The sequence below is a fragment of the Phodopus roborovskii genome, unplaced genomic scaffold (assembly GCF_943737965.1).
Source record: "Phodopus roborovskii unplaced genomic scaffold, PHOROB, whole genome shotgun sequence".
NCBI classification, from domain to species: domain Eukaryota; kingdom Metazoa; phylum Chordata; class Mammalia; order Rodentia; family Cricetidae; genus Phodopus; species Phodopus roborovskii.
The window spans coordinates 9,892,749-9,909,815 of NW_026126546.1; the positions used below are offsets into that span (position 1 = coordinate 9,892,749).

The window sequence follows — 17,067 nt, forward strand, 5'->3', positions numbered from 1 at the left end:
CCTTCCTTGAGTTGCCCACAGCGGCCGCCTGAGCGCTCGGGCACCGGCTCTCGCAGCTCCCGCCGTGACTACCTCCCCGCAGCCACCGTGCCTGCCTGGCTATTGTGCCCTCGCCGTCCGGCCCACGCAGAGCTCAGCGCGGCGGAGCCCGGTGCGGCTTTTCCGACAGGCAGCGCCGCGGACACCCCAGGTCCTGCGCGCTGCGAGGGCGGCGCCTGGGCCCGCGGTGCGCGGCGGGGGTTATTAGGGGGAGGGGGCGGAGAGCTGCGCCGGAGGGCCGGGCCGCGGTTACGGCGGCTGAGGAGAGCCAGCCCGAGCGTGTGGGGGGGGCGCAAGCGCAGGCCGCGGGCAGCGGCGCCGGGCCTGGAGCGGGCGCGGGGGGACGCGGCGGCCAAAGCGTGGGGCCGCCCGGCGGCGGGCGCTCCGAACAAGGGTACGGCAAGAGCGGGGCCCCGGCCTGCGGGCGAGGAAGGCGCGCTGCCCCGGGAGCGCGGGCGGCAGGGCGCGCGCAGTGGGCGGCAGAGGCGCGCGGGCGGCCGGCGGGCCAGCAGGCGGGCCTGCGCCGGCTGTAGGTGGCCGGCCTGTGGACTTGGTCCCTGCTCCCTCCGGCCCGCCTCCCTCCCGGAGTATCGTCCCCGCCCTTCTTCCCGAGGAGGCCTCTGGCCCGGGGCCTGCGTGAGGGGCCGGGGGTTGGTTTATTAAGGAACGGAGTTTCCCAGAAGAGGCCCGCACCGGCCCTTCCTTCGCCGCGGACGCCCCTCACATGGCCACAGGTGTGGCCGACTGAGAGGTGCGCTCGGGCGGGTTCCCCGGCCCCTAACACTGGGGTAATAAGGGGCAGCTGGTGCCACCCATTGACAAGTGACAGGCACTTCCAGCAGCCTGACTTCCCGGATCGGCAGCCCAACCAGTCCTGCTTTTACTCTACTCCGGGAAACTTCACCAGCACCGCCTGGTCGGTTCTCGTGGGTGGCAGCGACTATTTTGGTTTGTCTTTGTATTAAAGATAATTAAAGGTTGTATCCTGAGTTGGGCCCCTTATACTTCTGCTTTCCTTTCGCTGTGGATATTCAATACTTAAGGTGGTTCTCTTTCCAATTTAGTTCTGGTACTTACCCTAATTTTTGGGTGGATTTCTTTACACAACTATTCAGACTTTTCCCCTTCAAAGTTTCAGTTTCATAAGCAGCTAAGGCTTCTGAATATTTGTTTCCTTTGACAGTTTTGTGCTGAAATTTATCTCTTCAGGTACAAAAAAAATTGTACACCAAGAAGCCATGGAGAAGAGAGGTGTGGATGAAATAGAAAATGGAGATGCTTTCCTTGAGCTAAAGAAACTGCCCACCTCCAAATCCCCCCATCGCTATACAAAAGTAAGTTTTTTTTTACTAGTGAAGTAGTAATGTGTAGCTATTTCATTGGAGTTATTTAAAGTGGTAGCCTTGCTCTGATTCACTGGAGACTAAATTTAGTGAAGCATCCGTTTGGTCATTTCCCTGAAATTGTGACTACTGGGTTTAAACGGGTTTTAGGTGAAGGGCTGTATGAAATTTGTTTATCTGTACACATTTGCACCCAGATGTTCTGTGACATTGTGTGATTGGGTGGTATGGGATCGGGTGAGGATGCCAGCTCTTGAATGCTTCACAGAATCAGTGTGTTTTGTGTCAATGTTTCCTTGAAAGTCCAATCCCTGTAGGAGTGACCCGGTCAGTGATGAGGAGTAATTGTGGATTTTTTAATCTGTGCTTTTGTTGTTACAAATAGGATATGAACTCAACTATTTCATTGCTTAAGAATACATAGTGATTTTAAGCTTCTTCTTTTTGTTTTTGGAGACATGGTTTACCTATGGAACTCTCTCAATTCAGCCTCTGGAGTGTGAAGTTAGAGGTGTGCACTACTACGTGTGGTTTTAAATTGGTCGTGTTGCTGTCATTCCTAGCTCAGGAGCTATAACAAATTTTTGTACTTAGTAAAGATATTTCATCTGTGTCATATTGGCTGCTGAGTGTTTCTAAACAGACTAATAAGTTTGTTTCTGGCTTCCTGAAATACTCTGGGCTAGAGTAAATAAAATATTTCTAAAGTGGAAAGTCTTGAAATGGCCAGTGACAGGGATTATGATCTAGTTGAGCTCATGTCCATATTTTTACTATGAACACCATCATGAATTCCAGCATGGCTTATTGTCCCTGGCCTCCTAGGATTCTCAGTAAAGCTGGGCCTTATTTGTGTACTGCCTTTACTCTTCCCTACTTGGTAGAGTGTCAGTAATTTTCAGCATTAAAGGGAGAGAGAATGAATGAATGAATGAATGAATGATTGAGTATGCCTGGAGGGAGTTTTTAAGTGTAATGTGAGTTCTTAATTGAGTGCTTTCCTATTAGTCAGTTGTAGACCAGGCACCTCTTCCTCCCTAGTGCTGGGATTAACATTTGTCAGAAAGCTTTTGATCTATGGATTCAGATTGAGAAGTACTCCACAATTTAAACTTATTGCCTAAAACGTTGACAGGTGAATTCTGAATGTATCAGATGAAGGAAAGTGTCTTTGAACTACTTACAATCTTAATGTGATTCCAAATACCCTAGTTCTTGTTTGACTTTTTTGAAGTCTCTTCTGTGGGAGACTGACAAACGGCATTTGTCAGGTAACAGATGCATAGCTGCTCCCTGAGGTTCGGAGTGGCCTCTGCTATGCTTCCAAGTATAGGAATTCAAGTTAAAGTCACATGGTGTCTTCACACCAACATTTAAGCCTCTGTGACAGTTAACCAGGATATTATAAATGTCTTGATCTGTGCGATCTGTGCTCCTGTCATCCTCAGGGTCTTTAGTCATTAATATTCATAATTTCTGATTTGTGTTTCCAAGCTTGTGTTTCCAAGAACAAAAGCTACATTTTGTAGTCAAAATAGTGTACACACCTTTAGTCACAGCTTGCAGAGGCAGGTGGTTGCCTGTGAGTTCCAGGTCAGCCTGATCTTTATAGTGACTTACAGGACAGTCACAGCTACATGGTGAGACCCTGTCTTGGGGAAAAAGAAAAGAAAAGAAGGAAAGTAAGCCTCAGAGAAGAGTTACAATTTAAATTTCAGGCAGAAGTCAGGAATATTAATATGATCAGTTTCCTATACAAAAGTCATCTTGCTAATTTTATATACATCTTCCATAAACTGAGTTGAGTAGTAACCTATTAACAGGTAGCATTTCAGTGATGTATGTAAACTAGCATAAAAATAAGGATGCTTACTTTGAGGAAGGCAGAGTTAGGATGTGAAAAGTCGTTAACCAATCTTAATTTGTCAGCTATCCAGAATGCATAGCTAACTACAAGTTAGCAGGTTGGCAAGACTGTAAATACTGAAATCTGACTGTTATTTCTTTCCTTTTCCATTTTAGCTCATCTTGAAAAGTTGGGACTCAGGTTCTTTGACCCCATGAATGTTCTCCTACTTGCTCAGCATGTTAGGAACTTGAGCTGGATAAGAAGCCAGTCATTGCACATAGAAATTTGTAGATGGGCTGAGCAGTGGTGGTAAATGCCTTGAATCCAAGCACTTGGGAGGCAGAGGCAAGCAGATTTCTGTGGGTTCAAGGCCAGCCTGGTCTTCAGAGAGAGTTCCAGAACAGCCAGGGCTACAGAGAGAAACTTGTCTCAAAAAAACAGAAACCAAACAAACAAACAAAAAAATTTGTAGAAGGAACCTTTAATTCAAGAAAGGGTGCTATAATAGGATGCTGGGCTTCAGGGCAACCTGCCCAAGAAGGTGAGAGCTCCTAGTAGTCCTGCTAGACAGGAGCAAGTCTGGTCATTAGTGGCACAGCTTCAGAAAGGGGTGATGCACCTTCTTGTCAGTGCAAGTTTTGGGGAAGAAAAGAGACTAATGATTGTTAAGCACCACTCATGGACTGGATTACTACTTTACCTTTAATCTGTGTGACCTTCAGCCTTACACTTGGCTTATCTCTTCTTTCCTCCCTCCCTCCTTCCTTCCTTCATTCCTTTCTTCCTCCCTTCCCTTTTTGGCTTTGTTTTTTTGAGACAGGCTTCCTCTGTATAACCTTGGCTCTGGCTTCTGGAACTTCCCCCATAGACCAGGGCTGGCCTCAAAAGCAGAGATCCACCTGTCCATCTGCAGAGATCTACCTGCCCTGCTTCCCAAGTTCTGGGAGTAAAGGCATGAACCACCACACCTGGCCACTTAGTTTCTGTTAATCTCTTTCTTTCCTCTGATGTAAAGATATACTACAGCTGATTTTGTAGGAGTTTTTATGGTGAATAAATGGGGAAGTACAGATCCAGTGTCTGCTACATAGCAGATGCTAAAAACTGAATGATGTATTAAACAGACATATCCAAAGATGAGTGTCCTTTTAATGCCAGCTTTAGAATCAAGGCAATGGCTTTGTACATGGCAGCAAGTAACCACCTCTTTTGCTGTTATTTTGGCTGAGTGTGGAGCCTGCTCAACCAAATGCCTACTAGGAATACCCTTTTCCCCTAAACTGTACTACCCAACTTCATCTCCATTCTAACACTGAAGCAGATAGCCCTAAAAATTTCTTCTAGTAGTTATCATATCAACCTATTTACTGTTTGGCAGTTTTACATTGTTTTTATCAGTTATATTGACTATTTAAATGGCAAGGCTTACTTTTATTGCATTGACCAGGTGCACAGGGGGAAATTTTTGAATGAGAGAAAACCAGGTTTTCTCCTCTTTTCGTTTCATAGTTTCATGCATTCTTCACTAGAAAAGTCTTTTATGTCAGATCTGCCACTGTAAGGTTAGAGTAGATTTGGCTTAGTGTGGTGCTAACCTAACCGTCTGCAAGACCTATTCTCTGGGGTTCCCTTTCGTAGCTCCCTTCATGAATGATATTGGCTTGATAGCCAGCTACAGGTGCTTTTAGCTCATTGTGTTCACTCTCCCTCTCTCTCCCCCACCTCTCTCTTTCTCTCTCTCTCTCTCTCTCTCTCTCTCTGTGTGTGTGTCTTGAACATATGTATGTAGGTAGTGACACCTATACATGCATATGCATAGGCCAGATCAGGATATTGCTGTCTGCTTTATTGTCCTGAGACACAATCCCTCACTGAATCAGAAGCTTAATTTTTGGCAAGCCTGGCTGGCCAGCAAGCTTATAAGGTTCGCCTTTCTCCTTCCCCCTTACTTGGGTACAGCCATGTACTCTGCTTTTTAGATAGGTGCTGGATTGCAAGTACTATCAAGCCATCTCCTCAGCTTCCATTATTTTGGGGGATAGTTTTGGAGAGGGAGTTTGATGTTTGGCTTTTCCAAGACAGGGTTTCTCTGAGTGTAGTCCTGGTTGTCCTAGAATTCACTCTGCAGACCATGCTGGCCTTGAACTCAGAGATCCACCTGCCTCTGCTTCAGCCTCTCAAGTGCTGGGAATAAAGGAATGTGCCAACACCACCACTCAGTGGACAAGTTTTTTTAAGGAGGCTGACACAATTTCCTTGGGTGTATGGTTCTTGGCCAATTAGTAGCTTGTTTCTGCTTGGTCACGTTTTAGTAACCTGTGCAAAAAGTAAAAAGTCAACTATTAAACCTTTTAGTGTTCATTGGGTGATTTCAGGGTTTAGGCCCACAGTCTGTAAAATCTACAAAAGAGCGTTCACATTCTGATGAAATACTTGGGACGACTTTCCAAGGATTTTTTTTTTTTTTTTAATGTTCAGCCAAAATAGAAAGTGTTCTTTGAAAATATCTTTAAAGGAGGTCCTTTTCAAGGAATAATTGACGTTGAGGACTCTTGATGAGCTGTTAAGTTTAAGAACAACCCCTCTTGAGTAACTGAAATAATTTCAAAGGCAAGGAAGTCTTCTGTATATAGTTAAAGAACAAGATGCCAGCTTCACAGTTTTAATCCCAGCATCCAGGAGGCTAAAAGCAGAGCTACATAGTGAACTCTTTCTGAGTTCAAGGCCAGCCAGGTCTACATAATGAGACCCTAACTCAGAAGAAGGAAAGGAAAGCCAGGTGGTAGTGGCTGCACATGCTTTTACTCCCAGTACTCCAGAGGCAGAGGCAGGGGGGAATCTCTGTGAGTTCGAGGCCAGCCTTGTCTACAGAGTGAGTTCCAGTACAGCCAGGGATAGAAAGAGAAATTTAAAAAAGAAAAGAAAAACAAGAAAGTAAGCTGTGTTGATTTAGCTTGTGGTATGGTATATGTCTTGGGGCATCTATTGGCTTCTTAGTATATTAATGTGTGTATGTGTGTGTGTGTATAATACATTTGTTACAATTAATGAACCAATGTTAGTATAGCATTCTTAGCTGAAGTCTGTATTACATGTATGTTTTAAACTAATACCCTACTTGAACTTGAGGATTGCTTCTGGGATACTATATTACATTCTTTTTTGTTTTTGGGTTTTTTTTGTTTGTATTTTCGATGTTGGTTTTGTTTTGTTTTTGTTTTTTTCCCCCAAGACAGGGTTTCTCTGGTAATCACTTCTTTGGCTCCTTGTTTCTCTCTTTAAAAAAAAAAAAAAAAAAAAATTGCATCGTTTGTACATGCTTGCATACATATGTATAATATGGAAGCCAAAGAGCAATATATGGGAATCAGCTCTTTCCTTTCACCATGTAGGTGCCTGGGATTGAAATCAGCCTTTACCTGATTAACCTCTCACCAGCCCTTCATTTTACTTTTTGTAAAACTGTTTGTTACCTATGTTAAAAATTTTATTGTTACTTGGAGCTGGGAGGGGACCATTTTTTGGGAGGCAGAGATAGTCAGATCTCTGAGTTTGAGGCCAGCCTGGTCAACAATGAGTTACAAAACAGCCAGGATTGTAACATAGAGATACCCTGACTTGAAAGGAAAAAAAAGTTTCTGTGCATCTGCTGTTGCCAGGTTGCTCACCCTGCCTATTTCTCTGGACTCCAGTCTTCATAAGTGACTTTGAGGTAGCATGCTTGTTGATGCTTTGAGGCTTTCAGAAATTGGAACAGACTCCTAATACCATTTTAAATTTGAAGTTTCATTTACATTAATTCTTTAAACATTTCTATGTATTTCTAGTTAGTAAAGCCATTCACCAGGTGTGGTGGCTCACACCTTTAATCCCAGGACTCAGGAGGCAAAGACAGGTGGATCTCTAGGAATTGGAGCCCAATCTGGTCTACATAGTGAGTTTCAGGACAATCAGAGCTACATAGTGATACCCTGTATCAAAATCCCAAAACAAATCAATTTATAAGTAAATCTTAAATACATTCAAATGCCTGTATAATATAGGTATGATGGGTAACGTTATCATTTGGTTGTTTGGTGTCAGTTTTTGCTCTTTTTTTCCCCTCTTTTTAAAAGACAGGGTTTCTTTGTGTAATAGCCCTGGCTATCCTGAAATTCACTCTCTAGACAAAGCTGACCTCATACAGAGATCCACCTGCCTCTGCCTCCCAAGTGCTGGGACTGTAGGTGTGTACCACCACCACTTGGCTAGTTTTTGTTCTTTCTTCCTTTCTTTCTTCCTTCCTTCCTTCCTTTCTTTCTTTCTTACCTTTTTTAAAAGATTTATTTTATATTATGTATACAGTATCCTGCCTGTATGTATGTCCACAGGCCAGAAGAAGGCACCAGGTGTCATTTTAGATGGTTGTCAGCCACCATGTGTTTGCTGGGAATTGAACTGGGGACCTCTGGAAGACTAGGCTAGTGTTCTTAACCACTAAGCCAGCTCTCCAGCCCCTTTAGAATGTTCTTTAATGATTTATTTATCCTTATTTTACATGCATTGGTGTTGTGCTTGGCATGTATATCTGTATGAAGGTGTCAGATCCCCTGGAACTGGAGTTACAGACAGTTGTGAACTGCCATGTGGGTTCTGGGAAGTGAACCCAAGTCTTTGGAAGAGCAGCCAGTGCTCTTAACCACTAAGCCATCTTGCCAGCCTCCCAGTCTGTTTTTGAGACAAATCTCACTGTATAGAGCAGGCTGATTTTAGTGTTTCTCCTGTCTTTGCCTCGTGAGTGCTAGGTTTTCAGGTATGCGCTGTAATGCCTCTCTAGATTTTAAGACTACAGTGTCTTCTAGTCATACATAGTGCAGTGTGCTGTCCTGAGAACATATAGAGACTTCACACATCTTATAAGATACTTTGGGAATTCATTGTGTGTCAGTATGTAATGATTGTTGTCTTTCATTGTCTTTCAGGGATGAAAGGGTGCCTTGCAAAGGTCACTGCAAAGTTGTAGCATTGTATTCAGACAAAAGTTTATGAATTGCAGTGTAATTTCTTCTATAAATGGTTAATTGTATTGTAATAACAGGTAATCGAGTTTGTGGCTTTTTGTGTCCATAAGCAGGTGCATATAACATACATACATACATATTGTGATTTTGGTGAAAGGACTTAAACAAATGAGGGTACTCTCAGCTCCCAGACCTTGGCTTCTGGTACCATGCCACACTTCAAGGATCATAGAAATGGCTGGCTCCAGGGTGAGGCAGGATAGGTATAAGATATACCAGAAAGGAAATATTGTTCATTTATTTGTTACTTTTGGGCACATGATTCCATTATGTAACCCTGGCTGGCCTGGGTTATAAAGTCATAATCTTCCTGTCTCAGCCTCATGAGTGCTAGGGTTCCAGGTGAGTACCACCATACCCTACAGAAGGCAGTGATTCTTTCACTAAAGGTTTTGGCACATACCCCACTTAAAGTTCTACTGGCAAAATCTGAGACTGTTTGGGCATCAAAATAAAGATATTCATGCATTAAGGACCATTGAGCTGTGTGTGGTTGTGCATGCCTTTAATCCCAGCTCTTGGGAGGCAAGAGCAAAAGAATCTCTTTGAGTTTGAGGCCAGCTTGGTTTACATAGTGAGCTCCAGGACAGCCAGGGCTACATAGAAACTGTCTCAAATGTGTGTATGTGGGGAGAGGGGCACAAAACTATGAATCTGAGTGTCTACATCAATATATAGAATTAATGAGAGAAGAGGAACATGGACCACAGTGTAATGCCAATTGTTGGCAGGGAGATAAGGAGAAATGGCTACAACTAGGAAATGAAGAATGATAGCAATAATCACTAGATGTGATGTTGAGGGGGAACCATGAAATGAAAACCCAGATACATGGATGATTTTAACTTGTCTCCCACAGGTCACAGGCTTAATTCAAAATGTGATCGGAATTCACATCACTAATTTAAAGGATAGCTGGACATACAACACCCAGAGGTGACTTCCTCAGAAGGATGTATCTCTTGTTTGGTTTTTTGAGACAGGGTTTCTTTGTCTAGCCAGAGCCCTAGCTGTCTTGGAACTCATTCTGTAGACCAGTTGACCTTGAAGTCAGAGATCCACCTGCCTTTACCTCCTGAGTACCAGGATTAAAGGGGATTAAAGGGCAGCACCACCACTGCCCTGCTAGAAGGATGTATTTCTTATGCTTACCTTTGGTTATGACGCAACACTAGATAAAGAATGGTGGCTCACGCCTTCAACCCCAGCACTCAGGAGGCAGAGGCAGGTGGATCTCTGTGAATTCAAGGCCAGTCATGACTACAAGAGCTAGTTCCAAGACAACCTCCAAAGCCACAGAGAAACCCTGTCTCAAAACAAAAACAAACAAACAAACAAAACACTTAAAGATTCAGAGAAAGGCAATGGAGGTGTACATCTTTAACCAAGCACTCAGGAGGCAGAGCCATGTGGATCTCTTTGAGTTTAAGGCCACACTTAAACTACAGAATGATTTATGAGAAAGCCAGGGTTACACAGAAAATCCTGTCTGGAGGGTGAAAAAAAGAGAAATTATTTTCTATGAATTAAATTATGTAAAAGTTTTTTTTTTTTCTTTTTTCATTCTTAGTGCTGGAAAGGGTGTTCAGGAATTAAGAGCTTATGTTGGTTTTACAAGAGTTGAGTTCTCAGCATCCACTTAAGACAACTGACAACTGCATAATTTCTGCTCCAGGAGATCTGGTGCCCTCTTCTAGTCTCTTCAGGCACCACATATACATATACATGATAAAATAATGAAGCAAATTGTTAACAACGGGCAAATCCAAATAAAGGTGTGTAGATGTTAAAGATAGTATGTGGATAAAGCACTTGCCATGCAATTGTGAAGACAAGAAATCAGATCCCATCCCTCACATCGAAAGCTGGGCAGGGGCCTGGCAAGATGACACCTAATATAAAATCACATGAGTTCAGTCCCAGACATGTTAAAGGTAGATGAAAACCAATTTCACGACTTTGCTCTCTGACCTCATTCGTTTTTTTTTTTTCTCTGTAGCATCGGAGCCTGTCCTGGAACTCAGTAGACCAGGCTGGCCTTGAACTCTTGAGTTCTGTCTGTCTCTGCCTCTGAGTGTTGGGATCAGAGGCTTGTGTTACCACTACCTAGATACAGGTGTATATTCTACACACACAAACAACCCAGTAACCCAGGTTTGTTTGTTTGTTTTTTGTTTTTGTTTGTTTTTTTTGTTTTTTGTTTTTTTGAGAAAGGGTTTCTCTGTGTAGCTTTGGATTGTCCTAGAACTAGCTCAACTAGCTCTTGTAGGCTCATCTTGAACTCAGAGATCCTCCTGCCTCTGCCTCCTGAGTGCTGGGATTAAAGGCGTGCACCACCAACGCCTGACTCTTTTGTTTTTTTAGACAGGGTTCCTCTGTACAGCCTTCATTCCTTTTCATTCAGTCATGTTTATTCCCAACAAAAACTGCCACAACAATAAAACACTCCTCTCTGCTGGCTAGCAGACCAGTGACAGAAATTTTGTAACAGGAGAGTTAGTTCAAAGCCAGTCTTGAGCCTGTCTCAACACCCTCCCCCCCCAAAAAAAAAAATTGTGTGAAATGCTTAAAGTAGACACACAGAAGAGAAATAAATTAGAAGTATGTTGCCTGAGAAATGTGATTCAAAATCCTCATGTGATTTCTCTTTTTAGGAGGAGCTCTTGGATATAAAAGAACGTCCCTACTCCAAACAGAGGCCATCGTGCCTTTCTGAAAAATATGACAGGTATGACTGTTACTGTTAAGAATTGTATTGATGGGGCTAGAGTGATGGCTTAATAGTTAAGTATCTGTGCCGCTCTTTCAGTGGACCTAGGTTTAATTCTTAGCACCCATATTAGGATCCTAACCACCTGTAGTAAACTCCAGCTCCAGGGTCATCCGACACCCCTGGCTGATGTGGACACTTGTCCTCATGTGCACATACATAAAATTTGTAAAAATTGAAAATCAATAAATAAAAATTTATTTAAATAAAAAAATTACATAGTTGGTAAGTTGCTTTTTGGTAGGGTTAGGAATAAGGGAAGTATCTCAAGAGTTAATAGTATGACCATCAACTAACATGTACTAAAACTAAGCTACAGAATGACTTGATTATAGTCACAGATTTAAACTGAGGAGTCTCAGTGCCAAGGTCTTTTCCCCAGATCCTGTGGTTCATGCTTTGATTTCAGGGCACTTCTTTGGGGATGTTGAAGGAAGGACCCTAAGATCTTTATCAGAGAGTCATTCATATTAGCATGTTGTTTGCTTAAGAAACAAGGTAAAGGGCTTTGGTTTGAAAAAGCTAGATAAACCCTGTAAGGGGGGGGGGCAGGTAATGGTGCTGCACACCTTTAATCCCAACACTTAGGAGGCACAGGAAGGTGGATCTCTGAGTTTGATGCCAGCTTGGTCTACAGAATGAGTTCCAGGATAGGCTCCACAGCTATACAGAGAAACCCTGTCTCAGGAAGAAAAGAAAATAAAACAAAACTGAGTTCTACTCCACCTGCACCTCAGTCAGAAGCTATCAGTTGTGGAAAGCTATACTTCAGCTTCCTTATCACAATATTTTATTTAGTTAGTTTTTTATTTGGTTTTCTGAGATGGGACTTCTCTGTGTAACAGTCCTGGCTGTCCTGGAGGAACTCACTTTGTAGTCCAGGCTGGCCTGGAACTCGCTGAACTCCACCTTCCTCTGCCTCCCAAGTGCTGGGATTAAAGGTGTGCACCACCACTACCTGGTGCTTTTCACAATTTTTTTAAGAGTTTTCTTTGGCTTTCTGTCTAGGCTGTTATTTTGCAGGGAGAGGAGGAAGGTATGCCTCTCTCAACTGTTGAGTCTGCAGTCATCAAGGGCATGTATTTTTACTTACCAAGTGTCATGTTTAATTTTCTTGGTTCATTGTGCCACATACCCTTACCCCTAGTGTTAACGTTTGGGACCCAAGACCTTACCCATGTTAGATGACTGTTTTTATCATTAAACTAATGTTCAATCTAGACAGATTTTAAAATGTATTGTTTAGACTGTTGAATGGCCTATTGAATCTAGATGTGTGATCACATTTTCCTGATGGTAATGATACCAGAATAATGGTTGTTTTGATTGGCTAGGATTTTTCATAGGCTTGTTTCTTTTTCATTAAAATTATAAAGTGTTTGTTTTTGTTAGTTTTTAAAATTTGTTTATATTTTATGTTTGAGTGTTGTACATGTATACCTGTGTGCCAGAAGACGGCAACAGATCCTATTATAGATGGTTATCAGCCACCACGTGTTGCTGGGAACTGAACCCAGGACCTCTGGAAGAGCAGCCAGTGCTTTTATCCACTGAGCCATCTCTCCAGCCCCTAACATTATAAAGTCTTTATATACTTCGTTTTTTTTTTTTTTTTCCGTTTTTTGAGACAGGGTTTCTCTGTGTGGCCTTGGAGCCTGTCCTTGAACTAGCTCTTGTAGACCAGGCTGGTCTTGAACTCACAGAGATCCACCTGCCTCTGCCTCCCAAGTGCTGGGACTAAAGGCATGCACCACCCAGCTGTATATTTGTTTATTATTAAAACTTTTTTCTTTGCATAAAATTAAAAAGTTACCCTGATCAACTATATTAGCTCTCATACTAAATTGGGTATTGTGCCTAGCTAATGACAGTACTAAAGATAAGAGGGACAAAGCTTCTTTTGTTACCTCTCTTCTCATCTGAGAGAGCATTTGTTGGACTCCACAGAGACCCTGGAAAGTATGCATAGCTCACTGTCATGAGGGGTGGAGAAATGTGGGCTCACTCTTTGAAGGGTGTTCATGGCTAAGGTTGTAAAGCAGGTAGAGCACAGAGGGGCTAATTAGAAAGAGAAAAAGAAGGAAGTTAAGAGCTGTCCTACTTGGAGAAAACCTGATTCTAGCTCGGGGTCGAGGGCTGGTGAATCTGTAAATCTGAAGCCAGCCTGGTTTACATAACAAGTTCCAGTCACCACCCCCCCCCCCAGTGCTTATAATATAGTGAGACCGTCTCAAAATACAACAAACTAAAATATTCTAGAATACTTTCTAGGAGGTACTTCTGATAACGAGCTAGAGCTGTCTCTGCAGTATTGTGAAGATCTTTGTGTAGAATAGTTAATGTAGTTCAAACATGGTCCAGGGTTTATGGACTGTGGTTTCATTTGTCTGTTTTTCAAGTTCCTGTTGGTGTTATACAACCAGCAACATGCTATTACGGTAGTAATAACTTTCTTTTTCAACTTGAATAGGGTAATCATTCTGGAGGAATGAAAGTTTCCTTGTAACCTGAAGTCTAGAAATTAGAACCTTTTAGAATTAACCTGCAAGCACTAATGCTATCCTTTAACCTGTAGTGATGGTGTCTGGGACCCTGAGAAGTGGCATGCCTCTCTCTACCCTGCATCAGGGAGGAGCTCACCAGTTGAAAGTCTGAAGAAAGAGCCAGAATCAGACCGACCTTCCCTGGTACGCAGAATAGCAGGTAAGTGTGCAGACATTTATAAATGATGGTAGTATGATTTGGGGAACATGCTCCTGGCTGCTGGTTTCATACCCCCCACCCCCCAACAGAGTTCTCTGTGTAGCTCTAGCAGTTCTGTAGACCAGGCTAGCCCTCAGAATTTTACATATTGAAATGTCATTATAAATTAATTTACCAGTTGTATATTTTATAATGAGCAGAGTAAAATCATAGTAATAGTCTTCCTGTAACAATGAGTCAGGCTACATGGTTTTGAATTATAAAGTACCATTGTCTTTGCTGGTGTGATAAGTATTGACAGCTTGGTACTTGTGGACTCACCCAGGACACTTCCAGGGGAAAACCCATCTTAACTGTGGGTGTGGCCATTCTCTGTGGGATCCTGGACTGTATAAAATGGAGAACTTGATTAGAGTGTAGCATGCTTTCATCAATATTACTTTCTGATTGTATGTTAAATGTGACCAGGTGTTTGAAGCTGTTGCTGCCTTGACTTCCTTGCCATTATAGACAACTGTATCATTATGAACCAGAATAAGCCCTTTCTCCCTGAAGTTTTTCAGTACCTTTTAGCACAGCACCAGGAAAGGAAGTAAGACAGCTGGAGCTATAGCTCAGATGGTAGAGTGCATGCCGACCTTGCATACATAAAGCCCTGGGTTTAATTCCTGGTAGTGAATAAATTGGTCATGGTAGTACAAGCCTCTAATTTCAGCACTTGGGAGATAGAAGCTGGAGATTAGAAGTTTGAATGCATCTTCAGTTACATAATGAATTAGAGGGTGGTCCACATGAGACCCTGCCTCACTTTCTTGAAAGAGGTGTTTGTTGAGGGGCTGGTGGCTCATGTCTTTGTTTTTTGTTTTTCGAGACCGAGTTTGTGTAGTTCTCACTGTCCTGGAACTTGCTCTGTAGACCATGCTGGCCTCGAACTCAAAAAGATCTGCCTGACTCTGCCTCCCAAGTGCTAGAGTTAAAGAGTTAAATTCCTATGTCCACCATTAGGGGGACATAGGAATTTTTTTTTTTTCAAGACAGTTTTTCTCTGTAGGTTTGGAGGCTGTCCTGGAATTCTCTTCAAAGACCAGGATGGCCTTGAACTCACAGAGATCCACCTGTCTCTTCTAAATGTTGGGATTAAAGACGTGCCATCACTGTCCAGCCTAAGGATTTTTTACCTCAGGGGTGAATCCTAGAAATATTATGGCTGTTAAGTATATTTAATATTTTCAAAAATAACAAGCTTCTTAAAAAGTAATTAGATTTATTATGTGTGTTTTGTCTACATGAATGTATGTGCACCTTGTGCATGATTAATGTCTAAGCAGGTCAGAAAAAGTCTGCTTTTAAGTTTTTAAATTTATTTTTAGATTAATATTTTAACTATATGAGTGTTTTGCTTGCACATGTATATGTACCCAAGAAAGCCGGAAGAAGGCATCAGATCCCTTGTAACTAGCGTTATATAGGTTGTCCTGAGCTAGTACGTGGGTGCTGGGAACTGACTCTGGATTCTTCCTATTCATGAGCAATAAGTGCTCCTCACCACTGACACATCTCCTAGCCCTCTTCAGACATCTTTTTTTCCCAAGTGGTTAGACATTATATATTCCTGTTGGCAGTTTTTCAGGTTCTCTTTGCTCCACATCTTGCCAGCACTTGGAATGGATAGCCTTTTTAATTGTAGCCATCTAGTAGTACACAGTGCTATTCCATTTCATTTGTATTCCCTGGTGATAATGAACACAGTGTGCTCGTGCTTACAGATTATGCTGTCTACATATCTTTGCTGCAGTGTCTGTTCAGGCATCTATCCTTTTTCGTTGGTTTTGTTTTAGAGACAGGACCTCACTTGTAGCCCTGATTGACCTCAGTCAAACTCAACAATCCCTGCCTTAGGCTACCAACTGCCAGCATTATAGGCATTCTACACTATGCCACGCTCACTGGCCCATTATTTCTTTTTAAGATTGATTTAAAGATTTTATGTATGTGATGTTTTGTCTGTATATTTATCTGCATTCCAAAAAGAGGGCATCTTGGATCCCATGGACAGTTGTAGATGGTTGCTATGTAGGTGGTTATGAGTTGCTATGGATGTGCTGGGAATTGAACTCAGAACCTCTGGAGAGCAGCCTTAACTAGTTACTGAGCTGCCTCTCCAGCCAATAGGTGCATTTTTAAGTTATTTATTTTTTTATTTGTTAATTACTGAGTTTTTATGTGTTGTGGATTCAGGTCTTCTCTGAGAAATGTGCTTTGAAATGTTTTATACCAATTTTGGATATCTAAACAGTGTCTTTAAAGAACAGTTTTTTTTTTTCTAATTTATTTTTATTTTATGTGCATGTATTTCTGTGTGAAGGTGTCCAAAACACTGGAACTGGAGTTACAGATATCTGTGAGCTGACATATGGGTGCTGGGTATTGAACCCAGATCTTCTTATAGAGTAGAAACACTTTGCCTAACCAGCAGCAAAGATGCTCTTAAAGTTTGTTTCAGATCGAGATAAATTAAATGTTGAATATGAAACCAATTTAAAGTTACCTGTTTTGAAACAGGGTCTTACTCTAACTCAGGCTGGGTTTGAACTCATAGTAATCCTCCTGCTCCTGCTTCAGCATCCCAAGTGCTAGAATTACAGACATACAAATTGACTGAAATGTTCTGTTTGTTTGTTTGTTTGTTTGTTTTGTTTTTTGTTGTTTGTTGTTTGTTTTTTTTTTTTTTGAGGCAGGGTTTTTTTCTGTAGCTTGGCTGTCTGGAAACTAGCTCTGTAGACTAGGCTGACCTTGAACTCACAAAGGTTTGTCCCCGCCTCCTGAGTGGTGTTGATTAAAGGCATGCCACAGCTGCTGTTGCTGCCGACACCTCCTAGTTGTTTATTAATGAACAAACGATTAGCTAAAAATTGTATGCATGAAAATCTTAGTCATAGTAAAGATAGATTCATCATAGAAAGTCATTTATTATGAAGAACATTTGCTTCTCTGAAGAGAAAAAAAGACTAAATATATAAAAATGTTTTAAAGTTTAGTATAAAAAGAAATAATTATAAAGGGCCTGTGAGATGGCTCAGCAGGCACTTCCTGCAATACCTGACGATCTGAGTTCAGCCTTTAAAGACCTTTTTTTTGTTTATTTGGTTGGTTTTTTGAGACAGGCTTTCTCTCCGTAGCTTTGGAGCCTATCCTGGCGCTTGCTCTGTAGACCAGGCTGGCTTCAAACTCAAACTCACCTGCCTCTGCCTCCTGAGTGCTGGGATTAAAGGCGTGTCCACCACTGCCCAGCTAAGACCAAAT

General features: G+C 42.2%; 1 protein-coding gene across 2 annotated transcripts in view; it reads left to right on the forward strand.

Moving 5' to 3' along the window:
• Nucleotides 1–312: 312 nt before the first annotated feature.
• Nucleotides 313–17,067, forward strand: part of Eif4enif1 (eukaryotic translation initiation factor 4E nuclear import factor 1) — a 35,806-nt gene continuing 19,051 nt past the window's right edge. The window contains exons 1-4 of one of the 2 annotated variants that reach the window (XM_051200461.1): nucleotides 313–437; nucleotides 1,254–1,373; nucleotides 10,946–11,019; nucleotides 13,637–13,764. In XM_051200461.1, the coding sequence (XP_051056418.1) occupies nucleotides 1,278–1,373; nucleotides 10,946–11,019; nucleotides 13,637–13,764 (298 nt within the window). In that variant the 5' untranslated portion in view covers nucleotides 313–437; nucleotides 1,254–1,277. Of the gene's footprint in view, nucleotides 438–1,248; nucleotides 1,374–10,945; nucleotides 11,020–13,636; nucleotides 13,765–17,067 lie in introns of both variants that reach the window. The other variant, XM_051200462.1, reaches the window with a different exon arrangement.